General features: G+C 41.1%; 2 protein-coding genes across 9 annotated transcripts in view; one reads left to right on the forward strand and one right to left on the reverse strand.

Moving 5' to 3' along the window:
* PWP1 (PWP1 homolog, endonuclein) overlaps nt 1-182 on the forward strand; it is a 30,265-nt gene extending 30,083 nt beyond the window's left edge. For both annotated transcript variants that reach the window (XM_061638965.1, XM_061638966.1), the window contains exon 15: nt 1-182. In XM_061638965.1, coding sequence (XP_061494949.1) covers nt 1-113 — 113 coding nt within the window. In that variant the 3' untranslated portion in view covers nt 114-182.
* On the reverse strand, nt 176-26,652 carry PRDM4 (PR/SET domain 4). 7 transcript variants are annotated; one of them, XM_061638960.1, is made up of 13 exons: nt 26,243-26,652; nt 20,850-21,017; nt 13,500-13,633; nt 12,814-12,990; nt 11,333-12,022; nt 9,793-9,942; nt 9,205-9,252; nt 7,926-8,044; nt 7,147-7,232; nt 4,675-4,802; nt 3,851-4,165; nt 2,711-2,879; nt 176-1,789 (listed from the first exon to the last, which is right to left on the reverse strand). In XM_061638960.1, the coding sequence occupies exons 1-13, from the start codon at nt 26,251-26,253 to the stop codon at nt 1,477-1,479; spliced, it is 2,508 nt and encodes an 835-aa protein (XP_061494944.1). In that variant the 5' UTR covers nt 26,254-26,652; the 3' UTR covers nt 176-1,476. The 7 variants fall into 7 exon arrangements, with proteins under 7 accessions (XP_061494944.1, XP_061494939.1, XP_061494941.1 ...); XM_061638955.1 differs by having other exon boundaries at nt 11,333-12,127; XM_061638957.1 differs by lacking the exon at nt 7,926-8,044 and adding an exon at nt 8,287-8,351 and having other exon boundaries at nt 11,333-12,127.

Raw genomic sequence — 26,652 nt, forward strand, 5'->3', positions numbered from 1 at the left:
TGAATGAGGTGTTTGGAAACCGACAGAGGCTGGTAGTTGCCAAATCAAATTCTGAAGCAAAGAATTCTGCTAGTGGCAGTAGCAGTGATCCAGAAGCTGTAATGGAACCATGATCTTTTGTTATATTTATACTGTATAACTATAAAGCTAATTTAATACCATAAATACTACCAAAATATTTATTTATCGCGTTGGACAAATGCGTTTGACATTTATCAAATGTGCAGCTTGTCTGTTAATGCAGAGGTTTGTTATATAAGCTTTTCTCTTCAATGAGTAGAAAGGGGAGTAACACTAAACACTGGCATCAACACTTAATCTTCATGCAATAACTTTATTATTTTTAGGAATTAAGGGCCTTTAAATTCGTATCTGTGTTCTGAAAGTGCATTGTAAAGCCTATGGCTCGCTAAGTGTCTATCACTTGCAGTCTAGCAAGGATTTTTAAGTCATTCTGGAAACATTATGACAATAAGTAGATTGAAGGATGTGTGTGTCACAGATTTCTATGACATGCTATATTAAATTTCATGTGGACTTTAAGTCTTAATTAGGATTGGATACGTAGCATCAACTGGTACCTACATATACAAGCCAATTGGGTCAGTGTTGAATAAAATTAGATTTGGCATAAGCTAGGCTAGCCAGCACCAGCTGATATTACTTAAACTAGGAAAGCCAGCAGTATTGTCTTATTTAAATCTGTATATAGTATATATTTCTGAAAATAGTAACTGGACAAAAGTGTTACAAAGGAAAACAGATTCCTCCTTGGCTAAAAAAGGCTTGCAGGCTAGAGCTGTAATTAATGCACACATTAAAAAGCAGTATTTTAATTTTTTCTGTAAGGTAACAGATTTTAAATGATATCTTCATTTCCATAAATATATTAGCAGCAGAACTCTCCAAAAGAAGTGGTTATTAGTAACCATCTAGATAATACCATATGATATAACCACTCTATATGGCAACTCTGACTCATGCTTAAAACCAAATCTGCATTTCAAAAATAAGCATGCTTTTCTGTATAGATCCCATACTGTATGTTTGCATTCTAGTCATATGCAAATACTAGTTGTCTTAACACATATGGACCATTCATTGGTGTGCACTGAACGCTGAGAAGTTCATATTGAGCCCAAAACCTATACCTCACGGGGGGGAAAGCTCAGCGCATTGTTCTGCTGTGATGGCATTTAAAATATACGAATCAAATTCATTAACTGTACATGAGGGTATCTGTTCTTCCAAGCAGCTGACTTGTTAGAATGCAAAGTTATATTTGCCAGTTTCTTTCTTTAAAGTCATGCATTACACATCAATCAAATCACCAATAATAGCGCAGTTCCACAGTTGAAGTGGCTAGGTGTTCAATTTGTTTTTACGCTCCTTGGTAACCTCACTCACTCTAGAAACACTAGTCTGATAAATGATGTCAGGAAGCTGAGTCAACTTATATTTTAAGCCCTCAATTTCTTATTTGTGGCAAGGGAGTGTATCATTTGTCAGATACATGGTGGTATTAAGCCTACAGGTTTCATTGCTCACAGAGTTTATCAATTCTTCTTCTGAAGACTCATCCTCATCATCGTCTTCCTGGGCTGAGAGATTGGAGGTTGGTCCTTTACAGATTTTTAGGTGACGAGTGAGATGATATTTTGTTAAATAAGCCTTAGAGCATTTTTCACAGACATAGTCCCGCTTTCCTTCGTGAGAGTTTAAGTGTTTCTTTAGGTGATTTGTTCTCAAGAACAGTTTTCCACATTGAGGACATTTAATCTGACGTTCTCTACACAAGGGAGCAAAGAAATATTTTAGTCATAAGTGAAGGTTGGCAGTGGCCAGTTTGCATTTTAAAACATAAGACACTTATTCTAGACAATCACTTACTGGTCTGGGTTGCATGTCACTTTAAACCAGCTTAAGCTGTGGCTTAAAGGTGAACAATGCAGCATGCTCATGCACAGGCCTAACCTAAGTCCTGGCACCATGGCAGGAGCAAAGCTAAGCCATGGTTTGTCTTAGCATTACATCTGAACCTGGGCTCATGGTTTTTTTTCAGGGGGAAACAAGTCATGAGCCTGGGTTCATGATAGTGAATTGGCTGTGATTTTAGCTCTGTTCATCTTCATATGTCCCTTTAAAATGCAGAAAATCAGAAGTTTTTGTATGCAGAAGCCTCAGTCCCACATAAGCTTAGGCTTCTGGAACATTATAGCAACCTGGAAAGCTGCACCCACTGTCAACACAAGCGTCAGGGAAATAATCAAAACTACTTTCTCAGAAATGGCTTGATTATAGAATGTTCTTTTTAGCAACTTGTTATAGTTGGCTTACGTTGCACCAATTGCCATTGTGGCAGTCATGCACCAGCATCCATTCCAGCACCTCCTCTGGTGCTCACAAAAGGTCTCAGTAAATATTCACTCAAAAATCTACAACGTATGAGAGACCATTTGCCTGTCCTGCCCAGTTCCTGTCTGCACTGGCTAAGCCTCGCCTACCATTAACACACACCCTTAAACATGCCCACATTTCAGTGGATGCCTGGATTGAACAACCACTCGCCCATTTGTTCTGAACAGAGGAGAGGTGCAAACATTTTCAATGTGAGCTCTTTTGTAAGAGACTTCCATATAGGCTACAGGACAAATACATTTCTTTAGAAAGTCTGGTCTCCTAAATTATCCTTTCTCTGCTAGTTACTCACTGGGTATGTGTGAGTACATGCTGTTTAAGATCTTGCCGTCTCATGTACAGTTTGTCACAGTAATCACACTTCAGGTTTTTCTCCCCTGTATGGATAACCATGTGAGATTCCAAGTGGGCCTTCTGAGTAAATGACTTGCCACAGAGAGCACAGTGATAATTCTTCTGACCTAGAATTAGAAAAACAAGTTGTGCAAGAGCATTTTATGTGGTTCCTTCTATATCACTGTATACACAGTTTTTAACCCAAAGCAGCAGCATGTTTGACATAAACAAGGAGTGATTGCATAGGGCACTGTATGTTTTCATGGCAGGGAATATGTATCTTCCAGCTTGCCTCATATTTTACAACTGCCCACAAGTACCATGCAGTACCCTTCACAGTACCACACAGCAGCATTTCCTATCCAAATGTTAGAATTTATTTACCTATCTTTCCTCTTTGGGAAAAGTGTTTATTATGCTTGCTTGGACCTGGTTAAAGGCTGAAAACTAGGCATTTAGTTAATACACATGGAACATAAAACTAAATTGGGACAGAAGGAGCTACAGAAAAGGTGCTGTACAAAAGTTTGTTTAGGAAGGGAATAATACTGCAAGCACAGCAAGGGTCTGCATGGGTGCTTCAAGGAGGACAATGAACCAAATCCACAGTTCAGTGTGTTCTTTCTATTCTGCGCAGGTGACTTAAGCAAGGCTTTGGGAGCAATGTTGGAAGTTTACATAAAATGCTCATGGGAGGTGAAATTGCAGGTCAGAGGTACACCTGCTCTGAAGTATCTTAGAAACTTGAACAGAAATAAAAAACAAACAATTTTTGCTAAAGTTTTTCTAACTTGCTAATAAAGAATGAACAAGGCACCCTGAAACAAATTTAGTTTCTTCCATAATTGAAACAGTAAAAATTGAAAGAAAAAACTATATTGGTAAATCAAACTGAAATGACCCTGCAAATGGCCTGTATAAATTTAATATATCATATCAATACAGTTCATAAGCCATCCAGGCAACTCTGTTCAATCCACTGTTCTAGAAATAAACAAGAAGATGGTATTCAGCGTGATCAACTTTGGAATTTTTGGTTAGATCTCAAATGCTCCTCTGGAAAAGCAACTCAAGTTCCACTCTTGTTTACACTTACCTGTGTGTATTTTGAGGTGTGTACGAAGATTGCTGGGATCACTAAAGGCTTTGCTACAGAAATCACACTTGTGTGGCTTCATGCCCATGTGCCCCATGAAATGTACATGAAGCTTAGAAGGCGAGATAAATGCTTGAGGACACATGGAGCATTTCCACTTTCTTTCCTTACTGTGGCCTGGTCCATGAGTGCTGCTGTGTCCCTGACTGGGGAAGTGGCTGTGGATGTGGCTACTCAAATGGGCCTTGAATTCTGTGTAAGAAGCACATTCTTTTCCACAGTGACAAGTATGCGCATCAGGATGTTCAGGAACACCTTTAACACAAAAACAATCTTGTAAACACTACAGCTCTCATGTGACTGCTAGCTTGCTAGTAATATGGTTCCAGTTAACGGCAACTAATTTCCCCTTTTTATTCACTATACAACTTTTCACAGAAATGAAAAAGGTAACATGAATGGAACAAAAGACAAGAAAACAATCCTAATTAAAAGAATATATAGAAAAAGTTACAAACTTTATGTCCATGAAGTAGCTTTATGCAAAAGAATGGTCAAATGGAACTACAAAGGCAATAATGTACAAATCAGGCACTATCCAGTTATTGACTGACTTCAACTTGGTAAGTGATGTTAGGCCAGCTTCAAAGCTCCTAATTGAACTTCCCAGCCTGCAAAATGATGCTTAGCAACCTTCTGTAAAATACCTAGAATTCAAATTCCAAATTCTGGACACAGAGAATCATAACAGCATAGGATTAAATTCATTCAAGAGTGGATGTATTCTAAAGCACGTATTCAGATAAGCGCAACCAATTGCTTACCGATCTGTCTAGCATAATCTCGACTATAGTAAAATAGGAGCTCATGGTCTGGAGGGATATCACAAGAGGTACAGAAGTAAATCTTTCCATCATGAGGATAAGCTACCAGATTTTGTTCTTCCCGGTTCCTATTACATGCATGGGGGGGAAAAATCAACTGAAACATGACATGTTGTTTATATTGCATCTCTTGCCAAAATTCCTGGAACACTTAACATTTTTTAGCACAAGCCATTAAAAAATCAACAGTAACAGATGCTACATTTCTAGTTATCAGGAAAACCCCATTTCATTTGCATGAAGAGATGGGCCTATGGACCCTTTTGAAATGCACAATTTTGCAATTCTACTTGTTTCCATCCGGTGGTCCAGACACTGGGTGATTTCCATCCTGACGGAGACAGGTTCTTTAGAACGGAGGGGGAATCTGTGGCCTTTCAAATGCTTTGGAACTCCCATCAACCCCAGGCAGCATGATCAAGGGTCAGGGAAGGCCACAGGTTCCCCCCCTCTCCATTTTAGAATAAAGACATGGATGAGGGCTGAACTGGGAGACATCTCCCACTTCTTCAATAGAGTCCATCTTTCTTCTTTCTCCATTGTGAACTCACAAATTGCACTGTTTTTAGGGTCAGCTGCCTGGCTTAGATCAGAATGTCTTTTTCTTCCAGGAGGATGATGAAAAAAGCAGCTCAAAAACTTGTGGGTTGAGCTTTCCTCTCTTGCCCATAGCTGCAGAGTGCCAAAAGCTATTCAACCTCAATGAATACTTAAGAACATTCTCCTGTTGTTGTTGAAAAGAGAACCTTAGCTTTGCAAATAATACAACTTTTAGAAGTTTATGCCACCCACCTTAAAAATAAGTGGAAAATGCTCCATAAGTATATAAATTTTTGCATGGTATGGAGAAAGCGGATAGAGAAAAGTGTTTCTCCCTCTCTCATAACACTAGAACTCATGGACATTCAATGAAACTGAACGTTGGAAGATTCAGGACAGGCAAAAGAAAGTACTTCACAAACATCACAGTTAAACAACGGAATTTGTTTCCACATGATGTGCTTTGCAGGTTGTGGTTTGCTACCATAGTCAGTTGCCTGAAGCCATAGAAGGGGGGAATGTTCTTGCACTCAGGTCCTGCGTGTGGGCTTTCCATGGGCATCTGGTTGGCCACTGTGAGAACAGGATGCTGGACTAGATGGGCCACTGGCCTGATCCAGCAGGGTCTTTTTATGTTCTTATAAGTGCAGTTTTAAATACCATCTCAAATACCCTCCTAAATGAACTAAGCAAGCCAGGTGGGCTTCCCTTGAGGAAGTACTAGTTCAACAGAGAGGAACTCACAGGAATTCCTAACACAGAGCCTCTTAAGATTTAAACCAGCAGCAAGGAACTTCTTTTCAGTCCAAGTGCCGCATTCTATTCTGGGGAAACTTCCAGAGGCCGCACACTGGTGGGAAAACTGTGCAAAGCATTTATTGTCAAGTTTACCTTTGCACAGTAGGCCAGTATGTACACATACGCATCCCTCTCCATCCTCCAAGCAAGCAAGATTCATTTTCCGAGTTCAAGGACACATTCCAGTCAGGCAATAACACTTGAGAGTGAGAACCAGGGGAAGTAGAAGATTAGATGGGTGTGGCTGGGGAGAGTCCAGACCAGGGCTGTGGAGTCGGAGTCATGGAGTCAGAAGAAATGTACCGACTCCGACTTCAAAATAAATTTTGATTGACAAATTTTTTAAAATATAAATTCAAAATGTCAAAGAAGCTTCCCATGAAGTCAGCTGTAGTTGAGCGTTTCACCATAACTCAAGATGGAAAACATTTTGTGTGTCAGTGTATGACACAGGACCCAGATGAAGACAAATGCTGTGATGCCAAGATCAGCGCATATTCAGGCAGCAATAAAAATGCTCCTATGAGAGCTTCCAATTTAAAAAGACATTTACAGCCCTTTCCAGGGCTGTGGAGTTGGAAGCAATTTTGGGTGGAGTCAGAGTCGGACAGTAGAAAAATAGAGGAGGCGGAGTCGAAGGTTTGGCGTACCGACTCCACAGCCCTGGTCCAGATGGCCAAATAGAGGCTTGGAGGGCCACATTTGGCCTCTAAGCCTAAGTTTACATTCCTCTAAGTACCATAAATTTAGAAAGTTATAGCTGTTTAAAAATGAAGCACAGCATTTTGAGTTGGGCCCAGAAATCATCCAATAGTCACTGCAGTTCTATGAGAACAAGTGAGGTTGACATGAATTTTCTTGAACTATATACGTTGAGTCCAAAATATTGGACTTCAGCAGTTAAAGAAGATAAATCCTTTCTGGTATCTGCTCCAAGAAAAAAAAAGTTATTTCAGGCTGAATTTGGGGTGGGGTGGGGTGCAGTAGGGGGGAGAATGACAAGGTTCTGGTATCATTCAGCCAGGATTGCTCCAGTAAGATAACTAACCCTGTTTTGTGACATGCCTTTCTCACCTGGCTTTCTGCACAAACATCATCCAGTTACATTCATTTTCATCAGTTGTGATGATATAGAACTCTAGGACATTGTTGTGATACATCTGACAAGAGAAAGGTAAGACAAAAGCGTCAGTTCAAATGTTTAGAAAATCTCTACACAGAGAGTGTCAACAGCAGCAGCAATGAGGAAAAAATATTACAGCCACCACTTCACTGTAGCAAGTCACAAAAGCACAAGAGAGCACGTAGCAAGTTTCTGAAGTGATGGAACCAATCTAAAGCGCTAGGCTCAACTAAGAATGAGGATATTATACTATGAATACGATATCACACTTTGTTGGAAGACTTTCTTCATTTCTTGAGGCACATTCCCCCAACCACACTGAGTGCCAAGACACCCACAATCTGAACCTAGGGAAGGCACTTACAACTAGAGCTTCAGTTCCCAAGGATGAGGGTAAGGAAGGGAGAGGCAGCAAGGAAAGCCACAGGGTAAATCTAGTTTTGGTCTGCTATGAAGACAAGCCTTAAGAAAACATGGCTGAGCATTGTGGATAGGGAAAAGGAGGGAAAGTTTGTCTGGAGCACTTTTTCAAAAAACAAACCTGAAAATGGGATATTACATCAACAGGTAATTTTCTACTGCCTAATTCAGGATACCTAGCTGCTTTTCTCACCATATCTAATGTCACACTGGCGTTTTTTGCCTGCATGCAAAGGGAGGCAAATCCAAATCCAAGTTGTCTTTTTTGCATAAGAATCAAAAGGGAAAGAACATGGCAACACAAACTGACCTTCCAAATGTGATTGGCTGCTTTGTCTGTCCAATCAGCTACTTCCATGGAGTGACTCTGCTGCCCAATGAGTGGTCCAAAACAAGTGCGTACAGGAATGGTTTCTCTAGCCCACACACCTGCCAACAGTTTAAAAAACAACTATCCACTGACTACACCTAGTGAAGTCCAACAACAACAACACCACAAAGATGTAATGCTTGTTATATGGTGCTCAGAGGACTACTGCTAAGCATAGGTCCATGAAAGCTTCTACAATATTGGATAGTCACAGAAACAACTACTGTCACATATTCTTGGGTGTACGCTCAACTGTAATCACTGCATAGATCTATTTTTCTTCTAATATCAAGTCATTTACTTTCAGGTGAGTTGTGAAACTGAGGTCCTGACTTCCTGCGCTCATTAAAGATTTCATGGCACTTCCTGCAAAAATAGAAAATTCTTATTTCAGAAACTGCAGAAGTGGCTAGGAATACAGTAAGTCTCTCAAAATGTTTGCACAATTAAAACTACTAAGTTCTCTTATATCCATGATCTCCCCAGTTATTCTACAGAACATCTTTGACTAAGCTGTTAACTGCATTCCACTTCAAGAGGATGATGGCTTAAAGCAGTAGTTTTCAACAAAGGTGTTCCAAGGAATGCAGGGTTCCTCAATGACATCAGCAATGACAAACATCCTTCCCTGAAGGACAGCTTTCCCACCACTACCAAGCTTTTCTTCCAATGTACAGCTACAGGAGAGTGACAGGCGTTTTCTAGGTCACTCTCTCGGTTCATGCAGGGAAGCCCACCAGGCCTAGCTGGTGCTACACGCAAACTGGGCTCTTAGAAGATACCCCAGAAACTTCTTCAATGTGCTGGGGTTCCACAGGAGACATACAAAAGTTCTGCAGCAAGCAAGTCACAGCAGAAAGTGTTCCCTGAAGATAGAAAGTTTGAAAATCGCTGGCCTAATGGCTTTCAAGCCATTTATGAACATTGTTGAAACAACATAATAATGACTTTGGAGTTAAGCGTTACTCTTACCATAATTTATATTTGAGTTTCATTAAACCCTTGCAAACCAGAGGAGGCGAGGCCAAACAAAGCTTGCTATTTTTAGCTGATCAGGAGATGCATTTTCAAAAGCACAAATAACTTAATGTCATGGAACCTAGATGAAGCTACAGATGCAAACTGAATACAACCAAGACTTTTCTATGAAGGCCCAGTTCTAACTCTATTAACTGCTGGACTCAAAATTTCATTGCCAACGTTTAGCTAGTGGCCATACCCAAGGAGGAAGATCCAAGACAGGTTGATAACTGACAATACTGCCCACCTGAAGAAAAAAGGTGACAATTCTCTATTAGTGTAAACTAATGTAGCTTGGTAGACATCAAAAATATGCTATAGAGTACGACAACTATTAAGAATCTTGCTTTATTTAAGTAGAAGCAAAAGGAAATTGTTGCTAGACTTCATCTTCTGATTATCAGCCCTTGTTGGGCTCCAATTGCCAGGATGGTTAATGGTCAGGGATGATGAGAGCTGTACTCCAGCATCATCTGGAGGGCCACAAGTTAGCTACCTCTGGTCTAGGCAATCCTGTTGCTTTTCCCATTAATAACTTAATAATTATAGCACTGCCACAAGATCAAATGCCTCCTACTATTCTCTGGCCACCAAACAGATATCCGTGTGTTCTATATTTATTTATAAATGATCTGCCCAGACCCATTATCTCTCCAAATACTACCTTTTAAATATCTTATTTTCCATAATTACTATATCAGATTGTATTTGCTTGGGATCTCCTTTCCTCTCGCCACCCAACCACACCTTGCTTCATAAAAAAATCTACAGTTAACAATATCCTTACCAACTTCAGTTCCCATGATAGACTGACGGATAACAAGCTGTTTGGGGAGAGAAAGCCTGGCTCGGCTCTCTATGGGGGTGTCCAAAACAAAGGTCACAGGCCCGTGATCCGGACAATCAGACGGGTAGGCCTTGTCACAGAGTGTGCACCCTGCAGGGGAAGGAAAAGGGACACAGAGCATCAGACGAATGTTCCTTGGTATTACCATAGCCAGTCAGCCAAGATGAGGGCATCACAAACAGAAAAAGCAAAGTTGCAAATTATTAATGCAGAGCCTATGATCAATGGGTTGTATCCAACTAAGTTAGACTGACAGTAGACCCACTGAATTAATGAACCTAAGATAGTTGTGTCCAGTAACTTAAATGGCACTACTCTGTGTAGGAATAGCATTGGATGCCACCCTTTATTTCTAATTCTGCATTGTTTGCAAATAACTACTTGCCCAGTTCCCTATGGAAAGTAAAATTTGCCTTCGTGTGTCCAGGCAAGGAAGTATTGCAGAAGTTGGGTTTGGGTGGTTTGCAATTAGTTAGTTAGTTATTTGGGGTGGGTGGGGGTGAGATACACATGACTAACATGGGCCTACATGGAAGAGTAATCTGGTTAATTTGTTTTATGGGCTAGCAGTTTTTTCAAACTAATATGCAACTCCAAGATAAAAGATGTAATGGAAAGGCAGGTGCTTTATTTTGGGTAGCAGATGGAGGTGAATTTTTCCTGCATATAGCAGAGATGGGGAAACAAGCTGAAGGGTGCATACAGATATACATTGTTTTAGTTAGAAAGCCTCTGATAGTTAGACACAAACTTCATCAAGATTTTCTTCCAGTTCCTAGCTGAAGGGGCTGTGCACAGCATTGACTGATGGAAGGGCCAGCAAACAGGATATCACCTGGTACCTTTCTCTTGGCAGAGCAGATTTTCAAGGGACCATCCTCTATTTTCTGATATATATTGTTTCGATTTTATCATTGTATGACTATATTGTTGTAACCCGTCCTGGGACTTTATGGTGAGGGGCAGTTAACAAATCCTCTACGTAAATAAGTGCAAAATGAGGACTGATGCATGTTTTATTAAATGAAGATAATAAACCACCTAACAAATGTGTAAGCATGCAAAGCGCTTGGACAAACTAGAAAAAGTGGACAATTCACTTGAAGCGGGGATGGGAAGGGGAGGCAAAGAAGAAGGGTCGATCTGCGTTCATTTTGGAGCCTGTATGTGTAGATGTTAGGGAGTGATGAACAGTCATAGCTGAACAACCCACACTCACTTCTGTTTCATTTTTGTAGTGTGGAAGGGAGAAAACTGTGCTGTAAAAAAATATTAATGTTGGTTTCTTTAAATGCCAATTATGAGCAGTGTAATTAGTCCAATTTTCTCCAACTTCTATAAGATTTCTTTTATGGTTGAGCTGGGCTCTGCCACTAGAAGAAAATAAGTTTACTGCCCCCCCTCAAAAAAACCACCCTTCTACCTTGCCATGCAAATAGTACGCAGAAGCTGAGGCAAGCATACACTGACACACACTCACATATGGTAAACAAGGTAGCCATGTTCTCCTTATTTGAATTGGAGTCTTCCATCTGCAGTGATGATGGCACAAAGCCAAGATTGTCCGGGGAGACGTCCACATGATTTTGTCCCATGGCTACTTCCTGGCTTATGGAGGACACTGTCACAGGCTCCAAACTGAGACCCACTTCATGTAAGGAGACAGATTCCAGAGACGTGAGGTTGTGTGAGGTAGAAAGTGCAACACTCACAGAATTGCTGCTCATTGCCACCGTATGAATGGAGTCCCCAAGCGTTTGGTCAGATAGCCCACGGACACGGCCTGCAATATGGTCAGGCTCCATAACAACAGGAAGCTCCAAACTGCTACCATGAATAGGGAGGACGCCATTATGCCCTACAGGGTCTGTGGCTAAGCTGCTACCCACAGAATCCACAGCTAAAGACTCATGACTACGGTTACCATTTGGAATCTGTGAATGATCCCCAGCTACATCACCCATTGTAAGCTCCTCAGCCATCCTGTCAGGAGAGATTGGACTGGTAACCCTTGAAACACTTTCCATGGCGATTGTTGTATCCAGCGCTACCTCATGGCTGTCACTGGGATGCAAGCTTTGGGTGCTGTGTGTATTCACTGAGCGAGAATCCATGGAGACAATGCCTGGTTCAAGACCCACCGTTCCATTGGGCTGATAGGGATCTAGGCCTGAAGGATTGTTGGAGACAGATAAAGCTGGATTACTATCAACACTGATATTGTTGGGGTGGATGTACTGAGGTGGAGGTCTGTCAGCTAAATAAGATAAAAGACCTGAAGAAGGGGAGAAAAGAAAAAGAGAGGGGAAAAAGAGATGGAAAAAGAGAAGCGAATCAGATTGCAATAACAGATCAAGTTTCAAGTTGCTGAATCCAACAGCAATCTATTTGCACAAATACAAATTCAACAATTCTGAAACTGCTGCAAGGGTATCCAACATGATGCCCTCCAAAAGTTTTGGACTACAGCTCCCATCATTCCTGATCACTGGCAGTGCTAGCTGATGTGAGTTTTAGTCCAAAACAACCAGACGGCACCGTGTTGGCTATCACAACTCTAGTGGCTGTTCCTCTTTCAAGCCAAATCATGACAGTAATTGTTTAGCAAAAGAAAAAGTTAAGTCTTGCAAACACTAATTCTATGCAGTTCCAAAATTTCCCTGAGCTAAGAAAAAGAAAGCGAGATATACCTCCACAATTCTGGGGAAGGCCTGTTTTTGTATATGACTAACAAAAACTGTGAAAGGCTTAGCTTACCAAGTTTTTACATTTTTCCTTAAAATGTGTATCCTACCAACTAACCCACGGTTGTTTCACAGCAGCGTACAGTAAAATGATATTATCACTCATTCCTCCCTACAGCATCCTTTTTTTAGCGCATCATCCTTCCCCTTCCCAAAGTGGTTCTCCCATGAAACCTTACATCTCTCTCACACACCTCCATCCAGCCACATTACTCACCAGGTAGAATGTGTCTGAAGTAGCTGCTCTCCAAGTGAGGGTATGGCGGTGGAGGTAGGGTATAATTTCTCTCTGGTATTCCACACATCACTCCTCGATCCCCAATGCCCATTGGAAGCATCAGTGACAGAGCAGAAGGTAAGGAGGGACCCAAATTTGGAATTGCAATGGGTAATCCTAGCAGGAACAAAACAAAAATACAGTGAAATGATAGCATACAGCCAATACAAGCAAAATTAAAATGGGGAAGGTCTGAAGCACTGGTACAAGCAGGGAAGGTGCAAGTAGTATTGGTTTCTAACCAAAGCGGGATAAATGCTACTTGAAGCAGGTTTTCTTCTCCTTTGCTGGTGCTCTTGAGAGTTGCCTTGTGTCACAGCAAAACTCGGCACTGCCGGTTGACGTCGTATTTTTGGCAACATGTGAAAGATTTTCATAAGCCTAAAAAATGTGTTCAATTGCAACCAGGAGCCCCACTTGCCAGGCTTTGGCGGCAGCAGAGGCAGCAGAACTTGGGAGAAGGGATGAAAGCAGGAGGGACTTCCCTTGGGCAGAGGAATATGGGACCTCCAACTTTCCCTAAACGTTGTACTTGGTCATCATCTACACCCCCTCTCCCAAGTCTCAGCAGCACAAAAAGACTGATAACCCAAACAAGGAGGGTTTTCCTCAGCTTGCTCCCTTACCTGGTGCTGGTATGGCATTGTGTGTTGGTGAGGAAGCCAGACCTAAGTGGCCTCCTGAGACAGTCAGGGCACTGCTCACAGAGGAAGCCGCCAACTGCTCCATCCCTACAGGGCTCAGGCTCATTTCATTCATCCTAGACAAAAGAAAATGTGCGAAGCATATGAATCATATTCCCACCAAGCAAGTTTTTTAGCCCTGTTCCTTATCTGGTCCAGAGTTTTGCACTTAACACACGTGCACACACACTGCTGCCAACAGTACAGTACATATGCAACTAGGCATTACATTCTCAAGGGGCTTACAAGCTATACCTCACAAAGATTAGATCAGGGATGTGGAACTGGTACCCCCCTCCCAGCCAGACGTTGTTGATTCCAACTCCTATCAGTCCCAGCCAGTGGTCATAGTTGATGGGAACTGGAGCCCCACAACTTCCCAGAATTAGATCAAGCCTTAACATGTTCTTTATCGATTGCGTTATTAAATTGAAAATTATTCCATATTTTACTATTTACAGTAGAATCTTGCTACAAGCAACTCGCTGAGCCGCAGATTTAGATATACTGCGGGTATGAGGATGTCCCCCAAGTAAAATATCACTTACAGAACATGGCTTTCATTATAACGTGAAAGCCCTATAATGCAGGTGCATTCCCCAACCCCCGTGTTATAGCGAGGTTCTAGTGTATTAATCTTTTGCTTTCTTCTATAGACTTTTATTTTAAAAAATTGTAGTTTTGATGGAATAAATCAGTTCTAGTGAGTAAAACAGGTTTATAGAGAGTGACTTCATTTTACAGAATGTTTCTTAGTTCATAATATAAAATGGATCAGACCAAAGGGTAATATAGTACAATATTCTGTTACCACAGTGGCCATCCAGATGTCTATGAGAAACCCACAAGTTCATTTATTCCCATTTATTTCACAGAAGATTCAACCATCTAAAATCATCATCAACTGGTGCATGTTATACAGAATATCTGTGCATTATACATGTTACACAGCTGGGCTCCAAACTTCTCAAATGCTATAATTTGTTATTTTTACAGACTTCAAAAGGATGAATGTGGTCCTCAGTCTGAAAAAGGTCCCCTCCCCCCACTTTAAGCTCACAAAAGCGTTTGATTGATTTATTTCTCATAGCACACTAGTAGCATGTGTGTAGTACACCACTCGGGAATTAATGAAGCACGCAAATGTAATATAAGAAGGGGCTCCAAAAATGTTTAAAGGACTCATGGGGCTGCAACACATAGATGTATGCCATAGAGCTCCACAATGCAAAGGGGAGGACCCTGATTGGCCCAGGATCCCTCCTCACATAGAGGAGCTCAATGTGCCAAATGTGGCATCAAGCATCAGGTGGCCAGTGTCCACATGAGTAGTAAGAGCACATTGCAGCTCAGTGTGACCCTGCCCCCCCCCAATACATAAGGGATGTTCTTCCAAACACTCCTCCTATGCTTTCCCCCTTCTCACATAGCTATGAGAATGATCACCAAGGAGGTTATGAATTTGTGAGCTCATTTTGCACAGACCAAATTAGCAATGGCACCAGTCAGTTTATTTAACTACAGCTTTAATTACAAATATGCAGAACAAACTTTGCTTGCAAAAAGATTGTGAAGCAAAGGAACCGTTTTGGCTGGGAGGCACCGTATCTTGAGCACTGCAGGTATCGAGAATAAGCTATGCACACCTCTCGATACAGACCAATGAAGGTTTTAAAAACATAGTGAAGAAAAGGCTAACACGCATAAGAAAACCACTGGTATTAAGTAAGTTATTTTCGTTATCACTGCTCTCATCAACAGGAATACATACCCTTTCTCAAAATATTGCTCTCAGTATTACAACAGTGAAAAAGAGTATCAGTTATCATGTTTTGTTTGGTACTTCAATAAAGACTGAACACATTTCCACTCTACTTCAAACCCATCGCTACTGACAACACTGAAGTTGGTTACTAGTTCCCAGTTCCCATTTGCGTGAAAGTTCAAAACACTAAAAAAAGATTTCACACCTACAGCAACTCCAAGCCAAAGTTAACATGTCACTGAACCCCAAAATGTATGTTGGGGCACCATATATCATACATCTCCGTGAACTGGAGACTCGCCCCATCAAGAACAATACATTTATTGCATCAAAATTATCAGGATTCTGAAATGCTCATAAATGCATGATGTCAAAAAATCATAAAAAATAAGTAACTGGGGGTGCCCAACCCAAACTCTACTCTGGGCCAGGACATATCATACACTCCAGGAAAGAGGAAGATGCCCCCTATGAGATGCCAGTGCTTCCTGCCTGGCCCAGAGCTTCTGCTGGATGCAGGGCATGGATAAGGGCATCTATGCACAACAGAATATTCAATTAAGATGGGGGGGAAAGAAACTGGGGGTGCCCACCCCAACATTTTATTTGAAGTACTAGAAATCATACACTTATGAATACAGGACAGGGTCCTTTACAAGATGGCATTGGTTCCAACCCCAGTCAGAGATTTTTGTTCATGTATGGCACAGTCAGAGTCATTTATCATTTGTGATTTTAGTTTTTAACTGTGTTTAATTATGTATTTTTAAACTGTTAACCCCAGGGGGCTAGAAACTTTGGAAGACTATCATTTATCTTAGCTAAGTTAGGCTAAAACACACATTAAAATTAAATTAAATTAAATAATGAATGGTATTTTTTCAGGGTGTGCAAGAGCATATTTTGGAAATCCCAGGGGTGCTGGCAGTGGAGAAAGTTAAGTACCACTGCAAGTGTCATCTATGAAATTACATCTTTATGCTTTTTGAGTAAATCATTATCTGGTGATCCTTCCAAGTTTCCTCCTGCCACAGCACAGGTAACATACCAGCCAAAGAGAGGAAAACCCTGAAGGTGCCAAACCAGCAGACAGCAGAGAGTGAAAGTAGGAATTTTTATTGTAGTCCAATGCATTTCAGGTGTTGACACAACCCTTTATATAACTCTGTATAATGCTGGCCAAAAACTACAATTAATATGGAAAGGACAACCAAAATGAAACATAATGAAAATTAAACATTAAAAACTTCACTTTTTCATTATGCAGAGTGTTGTTTTGTTCATTTTGAGATGTATTTATGTATTTTTTACATTTCAGTATTTACCGTATATTCCGGCGTATAAGACGACCCCCAACTTTTCCAGTTAAAATATAGAGTTTGGGATATACTCGCCGTAAAAGACTACCCCTGCTTATGACATGCAGGTACTTAGCAGGAAAACTGTCACTTATAAACATAAGGCTGTTTGTCATCAAACATGTAAACATAAAACAGTGCAAGTGGATTAAACTTTTCCTAATTCACTCTAAAGCTGAAAGGAAGGATAAGACAATAAACCCATGGGAGCTGCCATGCTGTTTGTTTTCTAAGCTGACAACCAAACTGGAACTGATGATGATAGGAGGAAGATAACAAACAATAGAGAGAGAGCAAGTGCCGGGCAAGTCCCTGGCGAGTTAGCAACGCCCATCATAACTGCAAGCTATGGTATTTTTACAGGTTTTGCTGTAAAATGGCGGCCATATGTTAGCAAACTGGGGGAAGGGCTGCCCAGCGCAGTCTCGCAGTGGGAGCTGCGGGGCTGATAGTCGCACTGGCAGCTATAAAAAGCCTAAACAAGGGACGGCCGGGAGAAAACTATGACGGGAAAGTCAGCAGGAGGCAAGCCGGGAAAGTCAGCAGGAGGCAAGCCGCTGCCGCCGTCGGGTGCAGAGCTCTCCGTGGTGAGATTAAAGTCACGGAGAAAAACTCGTTAATGGGAGAGAGAGAGAGAGAGAGAGAGAGAGAGAGAGAGAGCGCCGCAGTAGCAGGCTCCCATGAGGCAGTACCCAGGCAGGCTAAAATTAGATGGTGGGGGAAAGGCAGGGAGCCGCAGCTGCAAGCTCCCGCCTGGGACAGAACCGCAGCCGCGGTCTCTCCAAGGGCTCCACAGAGTATGGCTCGAGGCAGCCCAGCGCAGGAAAACTGCTGCGGGAGAGTCAGAGCCGGGAGCTCCCGATGGATGCGACAGATCCCAGGGGGAAAGGCTCGAAAACGGCCAAAAACGTAGAGAACCGCAGCTGCGGTCTCTGTAGGGGCCGTAAGACAAACAACAGGGAGCAGACGTCCGAAAGGAAATAAACTCAAAGGAGTGGTTAAACAAATGAGTAGTTAAACACAAGACCAGGGAAGGAAGGACTTGGGAGACACACAAGTAACACTAGGTCTGTACCCAGTCAGAACAAATATACAAACAAACACGAAAAAAACTTAGTTAAATGCTACGCTATAGAAATTCCAATCTTGTTCGTACGAAGGCAAGAATGAACTGGAGAGTGGGAGGGGCCTGACGCCCCTAGTCTTGACTTCAAAAAACATTCTTGCCTTTGCACGATAGGTGGAGCTACAACCCCACCATATGCGTCGACCGCAGATTCTCCAGTCCGGCTCGGAAGTTTCAGCACCCGCCCTATAAGACGACACCCGGCATATAAGACGACCCCCCACTTTTGAGAAGATTTTCCTGGGTTAAAAAGTCATCTTATACGCCGGAATATACGGTACTCTGTAATTTATTTTAATGGTCTTTATATATATATATACTTTTGCAGATTGCCCTTGACAAAGAATTGTGTCAACACACGAAATGAGCTGCCCTGCAGTAAAAATTCCTACTTCCACTCTCTGCTGTCTGCTGGTTTGGCACCTTGATGGTTTTCCTCTCTTTGGCTGGAGTGTTTTTGGGTGCTTCCTTCTTTGCTTTTCTGTTACAGATAACATACACTCATACTTTGAGAAGAATTGTTGTACATTTGATTTATTATATCTCTAAATAATTCTTTATATATACATATTATATTTCTCCATCAGATTACAACCAAGTATACAAATGAACATTTAAACAAGTGCAGATTTTAGAATTTTTTTTAAAGTTAGGAAGTTATTATCAGAACTGATAAAACAGTAAAAAACATTTTAAAAAATAAGAACATTTTTGCAGTTAACAAAATCAACACCATTTCACATGGGCTGGAACTAAACAATTTCACCCATTCCAAATAATCTTCTGGCTTTCAATCATCTCTTTAACAGTAGGAGACTTAGAAGAGCACCTTCTAAATTGCACATCATCTTCTGATAGTTATTATTTGGTCCTTTATAGCCTCATAGCTACAATATGACTGGGACTACTATTTTTCTTTGTGAAGTCTTGGGACACCTTATCTGTTGCACGAACATTGCCACATCCTGTGTTTTGAAGCTCCCTAATTTCATCGTAGAAGTTCTAATCACTTGTATTTCCAAGATTGTGGAAACAAAGTGATTTCCAGTGTTGAAAGTTATCCCTACCACTTTGTATCTGAAAAAAATAGCAAACATTTTTAAAACGAAGTACATTTTTGCAGTTCACAAAATCCAACCTAGCCCAGCAACCTGTTCTCACAGTGACTAACTAGATGCCTATTGGAAGTCCAAAAAAGATTATGAGCGCAACAGCACTCTCCTCACATGTTCTCCATCAGCTGGTTTTAAAAAAATACACATAAATATGTTCAGTAGCAACCTATACAGAGACAGCTGAGGTGTTATGGCTTAATCTGTAGTTAGTTTACATACCATTACAAGATCTGCAATTTTCCTGTTTGTTTCACATGTGGATTGGAAAACAGTAGAAAAGGTTGGAGGAGGAGGGACTGTGGTGGAAGAACCACCACTTCCAAAGCCCTGTTGGGTTTGTACTGGACAGGAAAGTAGGAATCTTCCTTCCCTACTGCCAGCCTTTTTACCTGCCAGTACCTCTCCCTTTAGCTCGATTGTGAGAAAAAAGAAACACCCCAGCTCCATTGCTGTGCTGATGTAGTTTTCCTCCAGCTGGAAGAACATGGCTTTGTATCTAGTGGTCCAAAGCCCACTGACATGTCCCAGAAGTGGGTCCTGGTTTGGCTTTAACATGGCCAAGGGAGGATCTACAATGCTGCTGGGTTTCCCACCTTCTCACAGACAAGGAGTCAGACCCAGAAAATTTGTTATTCTAAATCTTGCCTTGAAACTTTCACAAAGCCCCAGAAAATCATGGCCCAAACTCCATTACTCTTCTGACAAGCTCCCCTTCTGTTTCTAAAGTAACTGGCCCTAGTCAGCATCCATTTTCCTTCTGTTACTATCTTAACCTCTTAATGCAAATCTCCTCCATCTCATTCAACATCCTTCCCCCACCCTCCAATCTCTTTCCCTGACTGCATCCTAGAGTTTCTATGGGTTTTCATGCATGCTTTTAGAACTGGTAGCCTGTATGCTTAACTTTAACTCCACAAAATTAGCCTGTTAGTATCCTATTGTTGGTACAGATGATGTCTTTTTCTCCCCTTCAGCCTGTAATTTTGAATCTATAGTGACACAGTTTGTATTAGAGAGAGAGATCTGCTGAACTGGTTACACCAGTTCCTTTAATGTTAATTGTTTTGGCCGAACCAATCTCTTTGTGAATTAATGGGTCTGTTGAGTGGCCAATCTACATGTCTAAAGATGTGGTCCAGAGCAGTACTGTTGCTATAAGAACTCTGGCGGAAAAGTGATCTCACACCCACCCACCCCCGGTAGATTTTTGTTTTAGTCTGAACTGTAGCTGGGAACTAGAGAGACACAAAGCCTTGCCCTGCTCTGTATGCAGAATCCCAAGTCAATGGCTTTGGGGGACTCCCCAAGTCACCTAATGGGATAGCAAGATAGGTTGGATTGTTAATGCTGTGAGTCTTTCCATTTTATGGTAAATAAAACCATATCTCCTAAAGACACCACAGTCTCCACTGACCTTTCACATGTGGATTGGGAAACAAACCCTGGGTTAGTGCAGGAACCCCTGGAAATCTCTCACCATTTGGAAATTAGGGTGCGAGCAACACTATTTATTACGGTCTGTGTCTGTCAATTAATATATGTTCAGATATAAGTATGCTAATTCCCTCTTCATATAATTAAATGTACATCTGATTTATCTTTGCTGTCCTGGCTAATTCTTGGGTGCCAAAATTCTGGAGTGTATTCAAGTCTCAATGTCAAAAGATTGTAAAAGGGGTGTCAGGGTTGCATGCGGGAACTGTAGGCATGCATGCTAACTGCACATTGCATAACAAGGTGATTTACAGTGCCTGGTATCTTAGGATTGCTCTCTATGTTGGAGATACCAAAATAAAGCCTAACAGCATCTTCTTCTATTTGTACATTGTTGGGCATTATTTTAGTATTAATTCCAATCTGTATGTCACCTTTGGCATCTTCAAGCTGGAGGTTGGAAGGAAAGAACTGCAAATCATAAAGTACACTTACCTAATGTCATTGATACTAATCTGTGCTGGAAAATTACAAGGATCAAATTGTTCCTTATTTGTTGATTGTGTCTTGATTGCCACTGTGATGAGCAGGAAGCATCGGTCACCATTAATAAAAGATCTTCTACTCAGTGTACGTGTTCCACTGCACTTTTTCACTTTTACACTGCAAGTGGAAAAAAATACTTTTTGTTATAATTTTCACAGAAAGCATTTTATTAAAATATTAACTTAATTCCAGAATAGGTAGAAATTATTACCTTGTGGTTTGTTCAGATGTTGCAATACCATGCACTTCATAATCCTGTAATAGTAACTCATCAGAACTGTAGTTTTGAAAATGTTCCTAACACAGAGTTGAAAATGGCCATGAATTCAGTGAAGCTTGCAGTGTATTGGCTGTATCCAAGCTGTTTTTAAGATGAAATAAGAGGGATACTAGCTATAACAATGAAAGAAGGTTTGTAAATAGCATACAACTAAAACCCAGTTTCTGTCTTGACTTTCTGATTTGCTAGATCATCATTATTGTGTGCATACAGTGTTAGCAATCTTTCTGTGAACATCCAGTGTGGTAAATCTTTGGCTCTCCATATGCTGCTGAAGTATAACTTCCATCAGCTCTAGCAAGCGTGGCCACTGGCCAAGAAAGATGGGAGTTGTAGTTCACAACATCTGGAGGACCAAAGGTTCCCCACACCTGGTGTACACAGTTTACAAACTCACTGTGGGCAGCCACCATTCTGTCTCCTCTGGTTAGTACTGCTTCCCCAGCTTATTGTATAAACAGCACTTAGAACACAATCAAGATGGGGTATCATAACAGGGATTAATATCCTTGGAAGTGTGTTACTGCAAACCATTGCATGTCTTTAAAACATTACGAAAAGATGTGTACTTTTAAAATTTACCAATGAATACTGATCCAGCCAAGCTATGGAAATAGTAATTTGTAGTGAAACAGTATACCTACCATATAGATATTGAAGTAGACTTCATTTTCCTTATCATTTTTGGACAGTCAAGATTGCTACAGATGGAGTACTGTCTGGAACTAAAAAAGGATAGGCGGGAGGCTATCATGTCTTCTTCAGTCCCATAGCAATCCCACAGACTTTTTGCCACATAGTTCTGAAACTGTATTAACCACTTGAGTTTCCCTGAACTCCATTTATGACTCCTAAAGGCATAATTCCTTCGCAACAATCTTTGAATGGCTTCATCGTTGTTCTGCAGTCCTAATAGTTCATTTCTCAATTTGAGATACAGTTCTGTAATCATATGCACAATGTAGAGAAGATTGTCTATAGTGCAACTGTTTATAAGCTTTATATTCCTTCCCTTCAGTTTTCCTTTTCCATTCCAAGGAGGACAAGATGAAACTGGCTTCTCTCTGTGGTGATGTTCAAGTGGTGCTTTATAGTACTTAGGTTGCTTTTTAGGTGTGGTTGTTTGGACCATGTTTCTATCTCAGTAAGAGGATCTGGTATGACACCACTTAAGCTAGTTTTCTCAATCTTCTTGGTTTTCTTTCTTTGGTTGCTGTTGCTGAGAATACCAATGGCAGTTGCACACAATCGACCCTGAATGGTGTCTTTCATAATTTCAATAAACTGCTGGTGTGCGATAGGGTTTGTCATTCAGAACTTCCTTTTTAATTGTTCTGAACCAATTTTCAACAGCAGTATTACAGTCTCTGGTTTGGGGGCATTTTTGGTCTTGGAGCATAATGCCACTCTACAATGGCAATGTAGCAATATACTTTGACACAATTTTTTGTAGTTCAGTATTGTAGTAGATGATTGGTAGTAGGACCACATTTTCTATTCCATTGCTTTCCAGATTTTGTATGGGAATAAGTTTTTTAAAAAGCTGAACTTTGACATATGGAATCCTGCATTGTTTGAGAGATTCCTTCTTCTTCCAGATCAAAAGTTCTTTCATCATTAGTAGTGGATACTTTTGGTCTTTTAAATATTGCTTAACAGTGTCTATTGCACATTTACACTCATATGTTAGCTGTTTAGTCCTAAAAATATTTAGTTTCTTTGTCATCTCTCTGCATTCTGTTACTGTTTTCCCATTTTGCAGTAAAGGAAAAGCATACATGAAAAAGCTCTTCTTGTGAAACTTTTATTCTGCTTACATGTCCAGCAATTAGCATTAACATACGTGCTGCGCAAATGTGAATTACTATAAATTCAACAGGTCTCTTATCTGAACACACTCCCTGCTGGGAGGAAGGCCGGGATATAAATCAAATAATAAATAAAATAAATAAATAAAACATGCTTTGAGGTACTGCTTTGGAGGCATCTTGTTAAACACTTCAGTGAAAGCATGAATTAAAGCCCAGCTGAAGTCACATTCAACTTGTTGTGGTCTGAGATGTTATCCAGCCACCTTCAGCATGTTCCTTGAATACAATGCCAGCTAGTGTGAAATAGTCGGGAGTGCTCCGGTCAGAAGTGAGCATCTCTGCTACTGGAAGAATGATTGATGAGTTCGATAGGTTCTTTATGCGCAAAGCATAATACAAAATATGGTGTTTCACTGAAGGTGGTCTCTGGACTAATGACCCTGTGGCGTCAAGATACAACTTGCACAAACCTGCCCTGTGAAGGTCACACAAAAGTTGCAACTGAACTTCCATGAACATGTGCAATGTAAATGGTGATACAGCTAATACTGTACATAGCAACGTTCTGTTTTATATGGTGCTATTTCTGAAGCATCTTGTTTCTCTTGTATGTTAACACAGTCCTGAAAAACGTTTTGATCAGTGCGTCCTTCAAGGTTTCCCTCACTGGAAATTTATTGTAACACTGCAGTACTTTTCACTTCATTATAGTTGGCAGCTATAAGTATATTAAGGTCACACTGGTTTGTAAGTGTGTTCCTTAGGTTACTAGGCGTTTCTCCCTTAAGTTTGTTTTTCAGTTCCTTCCTTTCTGGGATACGTGTATGCCTTTTGTATGACAGGCCAATGGTGTGTCTGATTGACAGTGATGTTTTTTTCTTACATTATCATCCTTCTTTGATCTCTCTTTAATAGTCATTTGTAGCCAAATACAGCCATTAAATTTACATTTTGCTTTTCCATGCCAAAATGGAGCATTTATTTTTGTGAGTTCTTCCTTTTAATAGATTATATTTGAAAGCAAAGACACAAAACATGTTCTTTTCCTCCAACTTTTTAGCTAACATACTAGCCCATCTATTCTGTAATCCAGATTGTGATTTGCTCAAGTATATCTCTCTCCATTCAGATGTATTTAAAGTTATTATAAATGATGATGGGCATTTTGCAGCAAACACACCTTCTGTTTTAATAGGTAACTCAGTGCACAACATTTTCTGTAACGTTTAATTGTTATTAGTCTTCTCTTCATCACTTGTATGTGTTTCAGAGTGCATAGAAACTGATATCTGATCTTCATGGACACTCTCTTGAAATTCCTTTCCTTTGGGACTAAGAACATCACTACCATTCTTCTGTCTAAATATAGTTTGATCTTCCAACTTTGAATCATTGTGCTCATTTTGGAAAGTAGCGTCTATAGCCACTGATTCACTCGGTACATTACAAGATGATTTATGTTGGCTGGCTTCATTAGAAATAACATCAAATGCACTTAATTTATTGTCCTGTTTAAAATGGCAGTTATGTTCTGATTCACATGCTGGACAAAACTACAATGTAACATCAACCAGTTCCTGTGAAGAATTATAACCTACGCGCTTTGGGTGAAACCAATCACTGCAACGATCACATTGAACATAAAATGAAGAATCTTCTGGCTTCTTACAAATACAAATGTTTTGATCCCAGCTTCTCTCAAAGTTCTCCTTCTCAGGGGCCTTCTATCTTCCTCCCATAAATTATAAAGCCATTTCCTACACCTCTCAGTGTTTCTATGAAGCTTAGTAGATATCCTACCCCTATAGGACTCCTCATGCCTGTAACCTTCTTTGTTCAAATACTGCACTTCTTGAACGAAAGCATTATCATCTTTTCTTCAGCATCTGATGGAGAACTTAAATATTTCCATGACATCTTCAAGGAAATCTCAACGTTCCCAAATATAAATGTGGTGTTAACTAGTAGGCAAGGTGGAATGGTAACTAAAGTTAGGTTCCAATTGCAGCCTGGTTTGGTGTGGAGACATGAAATGACGGCTGCTGTTTCAGTACACACACAGCAACCTGACGGATATTTTGCAATCAGCTGAGAGAGTCTGACCTGGCTTAAGGTGTTTTTCCCCACCTGGATCCTTATGTCTGATGATAAAAAAATGGTTACTTATTTTTTTCTGCATGCTTTTGTCTACTCTAGTTGTGTATATCCATGCCCTGCGCCCAGCAGAAGCTCTGGGCCAGACGGGAAGCACTGGCATCTCATAGAGGCCACCTTCCCCTTTCCTGGGGTGTATGATTTGTCCTGGCCCAGAGCAGACGCTGGGGTGAGCAGTTACTTATTGTTACTGATTTTATGACACCACTATGCATTTATGAGCATTTCAGAATCCTGATAATTTTGATGCAATACATTTATTGTTATTCTTGACGGGGAGAGTCTCCAGTTCACAGAGATATTTGATACGGGATGCCCCAACATATATTTTGGGGTTCAGAGACATGTTAACTTTGGCTTGGAGGTGCTGTAGCTGCAAACATTTCTTCTTTTTTTAGTGTTTTGAACTTTCAAGCAAATAAGGAACTGAGAACTAGTAACCAAATTCAGCATCATTCAATATTGCATATATGTTGGTTTATACCTGAATACACCATAGTGTATGTAATCTTGCCAAATTAATGTACCATCCTCTCCAGCAGGAATCTGTTTCATAGGTACATAGGAAAGCTGTTTGAAACCAAATCACACCATTGATGGTTCACACAGATCAGTGTTGTCTACACTGACTGGCAGCCGACTGGCAGTGTTTTAAACAGAAATCTTTCCCAGCCCTACCTGAAAGAGCCAGGGACTGAACTGGGGACCTTTTGCATGCAACACATATACTTTGCCACTGAGCTTTAGCCTGACCCTTTAACCTTCCCAAAACTTAGCATACAAAACCCTGGGCTGCTGCCACTATCATATAAAATAACAAGGTCTCTTTATCTTTCCCTCCTTTGATACAGCCAGGTTTGGTGAGCTCCAAAATCACAATTTACTCCACAACCCGAGATTATTCATCAGTGACACTCTGGACATGCTCTGAAGCATTCTATTATATTATTATGCTGATGATTACTTCCACTTCACATATCCCAAGGCTCAACTCGGGCACTGGAAACAGATGCCTTGGCTGAGCCCCAGCACAATTCGGCACTAATGTATATAAATATATAACATGCATATGACACCTGCACACATGGCCGTCTCACCTGTGATGCATCTACCTGGCAAGGCCGGGGCTGAGAGAGACCCGGCGGCGGCCTCCTTCGCCTCCTCCTCATCTGGCCTCCCCGCTTAACCTTCGCCTTCCAGCATCCAGGCATTGATCTAAGGCAGCCGTAGCAGCAGAAGCAGCAGCCGCCGCTTTCCCCAAAACCTCAGTCCAGGCCTTGGAGCCGGTGACGGCCCCGACCACCACAGTGGCCTCATGGGCCGGCGTGGGGAGAAAAAGAGGAGGAGGGAAGCGAGTTCGCCGCACCAGCCAAGGACAGCGCCCCCCTCTGGAAGGGGAGGTGGCGCAGCTCCAGAACAGCCTCTCCTGAGAGACAAGAGAAGCGAGAAAGCGCGCTGGCAGAGGAGGGAGGGGAGCCACACTCGGAACGGCGATTGCTTCCGCTTC

Source organism: Rhineura floridana, chromosome 8, assembly GCF_030035675.1.
Source record: "Rhineura floridana isolate rRhiFlo1 chromosome 8, rRhiFlo1.hap2, whole genome shotgun sequence".
NCBI lineage: Eukaryota > Metazoa > Chordata > Lepidosauria > Squamata > Rhineuridae > Rhineura > Rhineura floridana.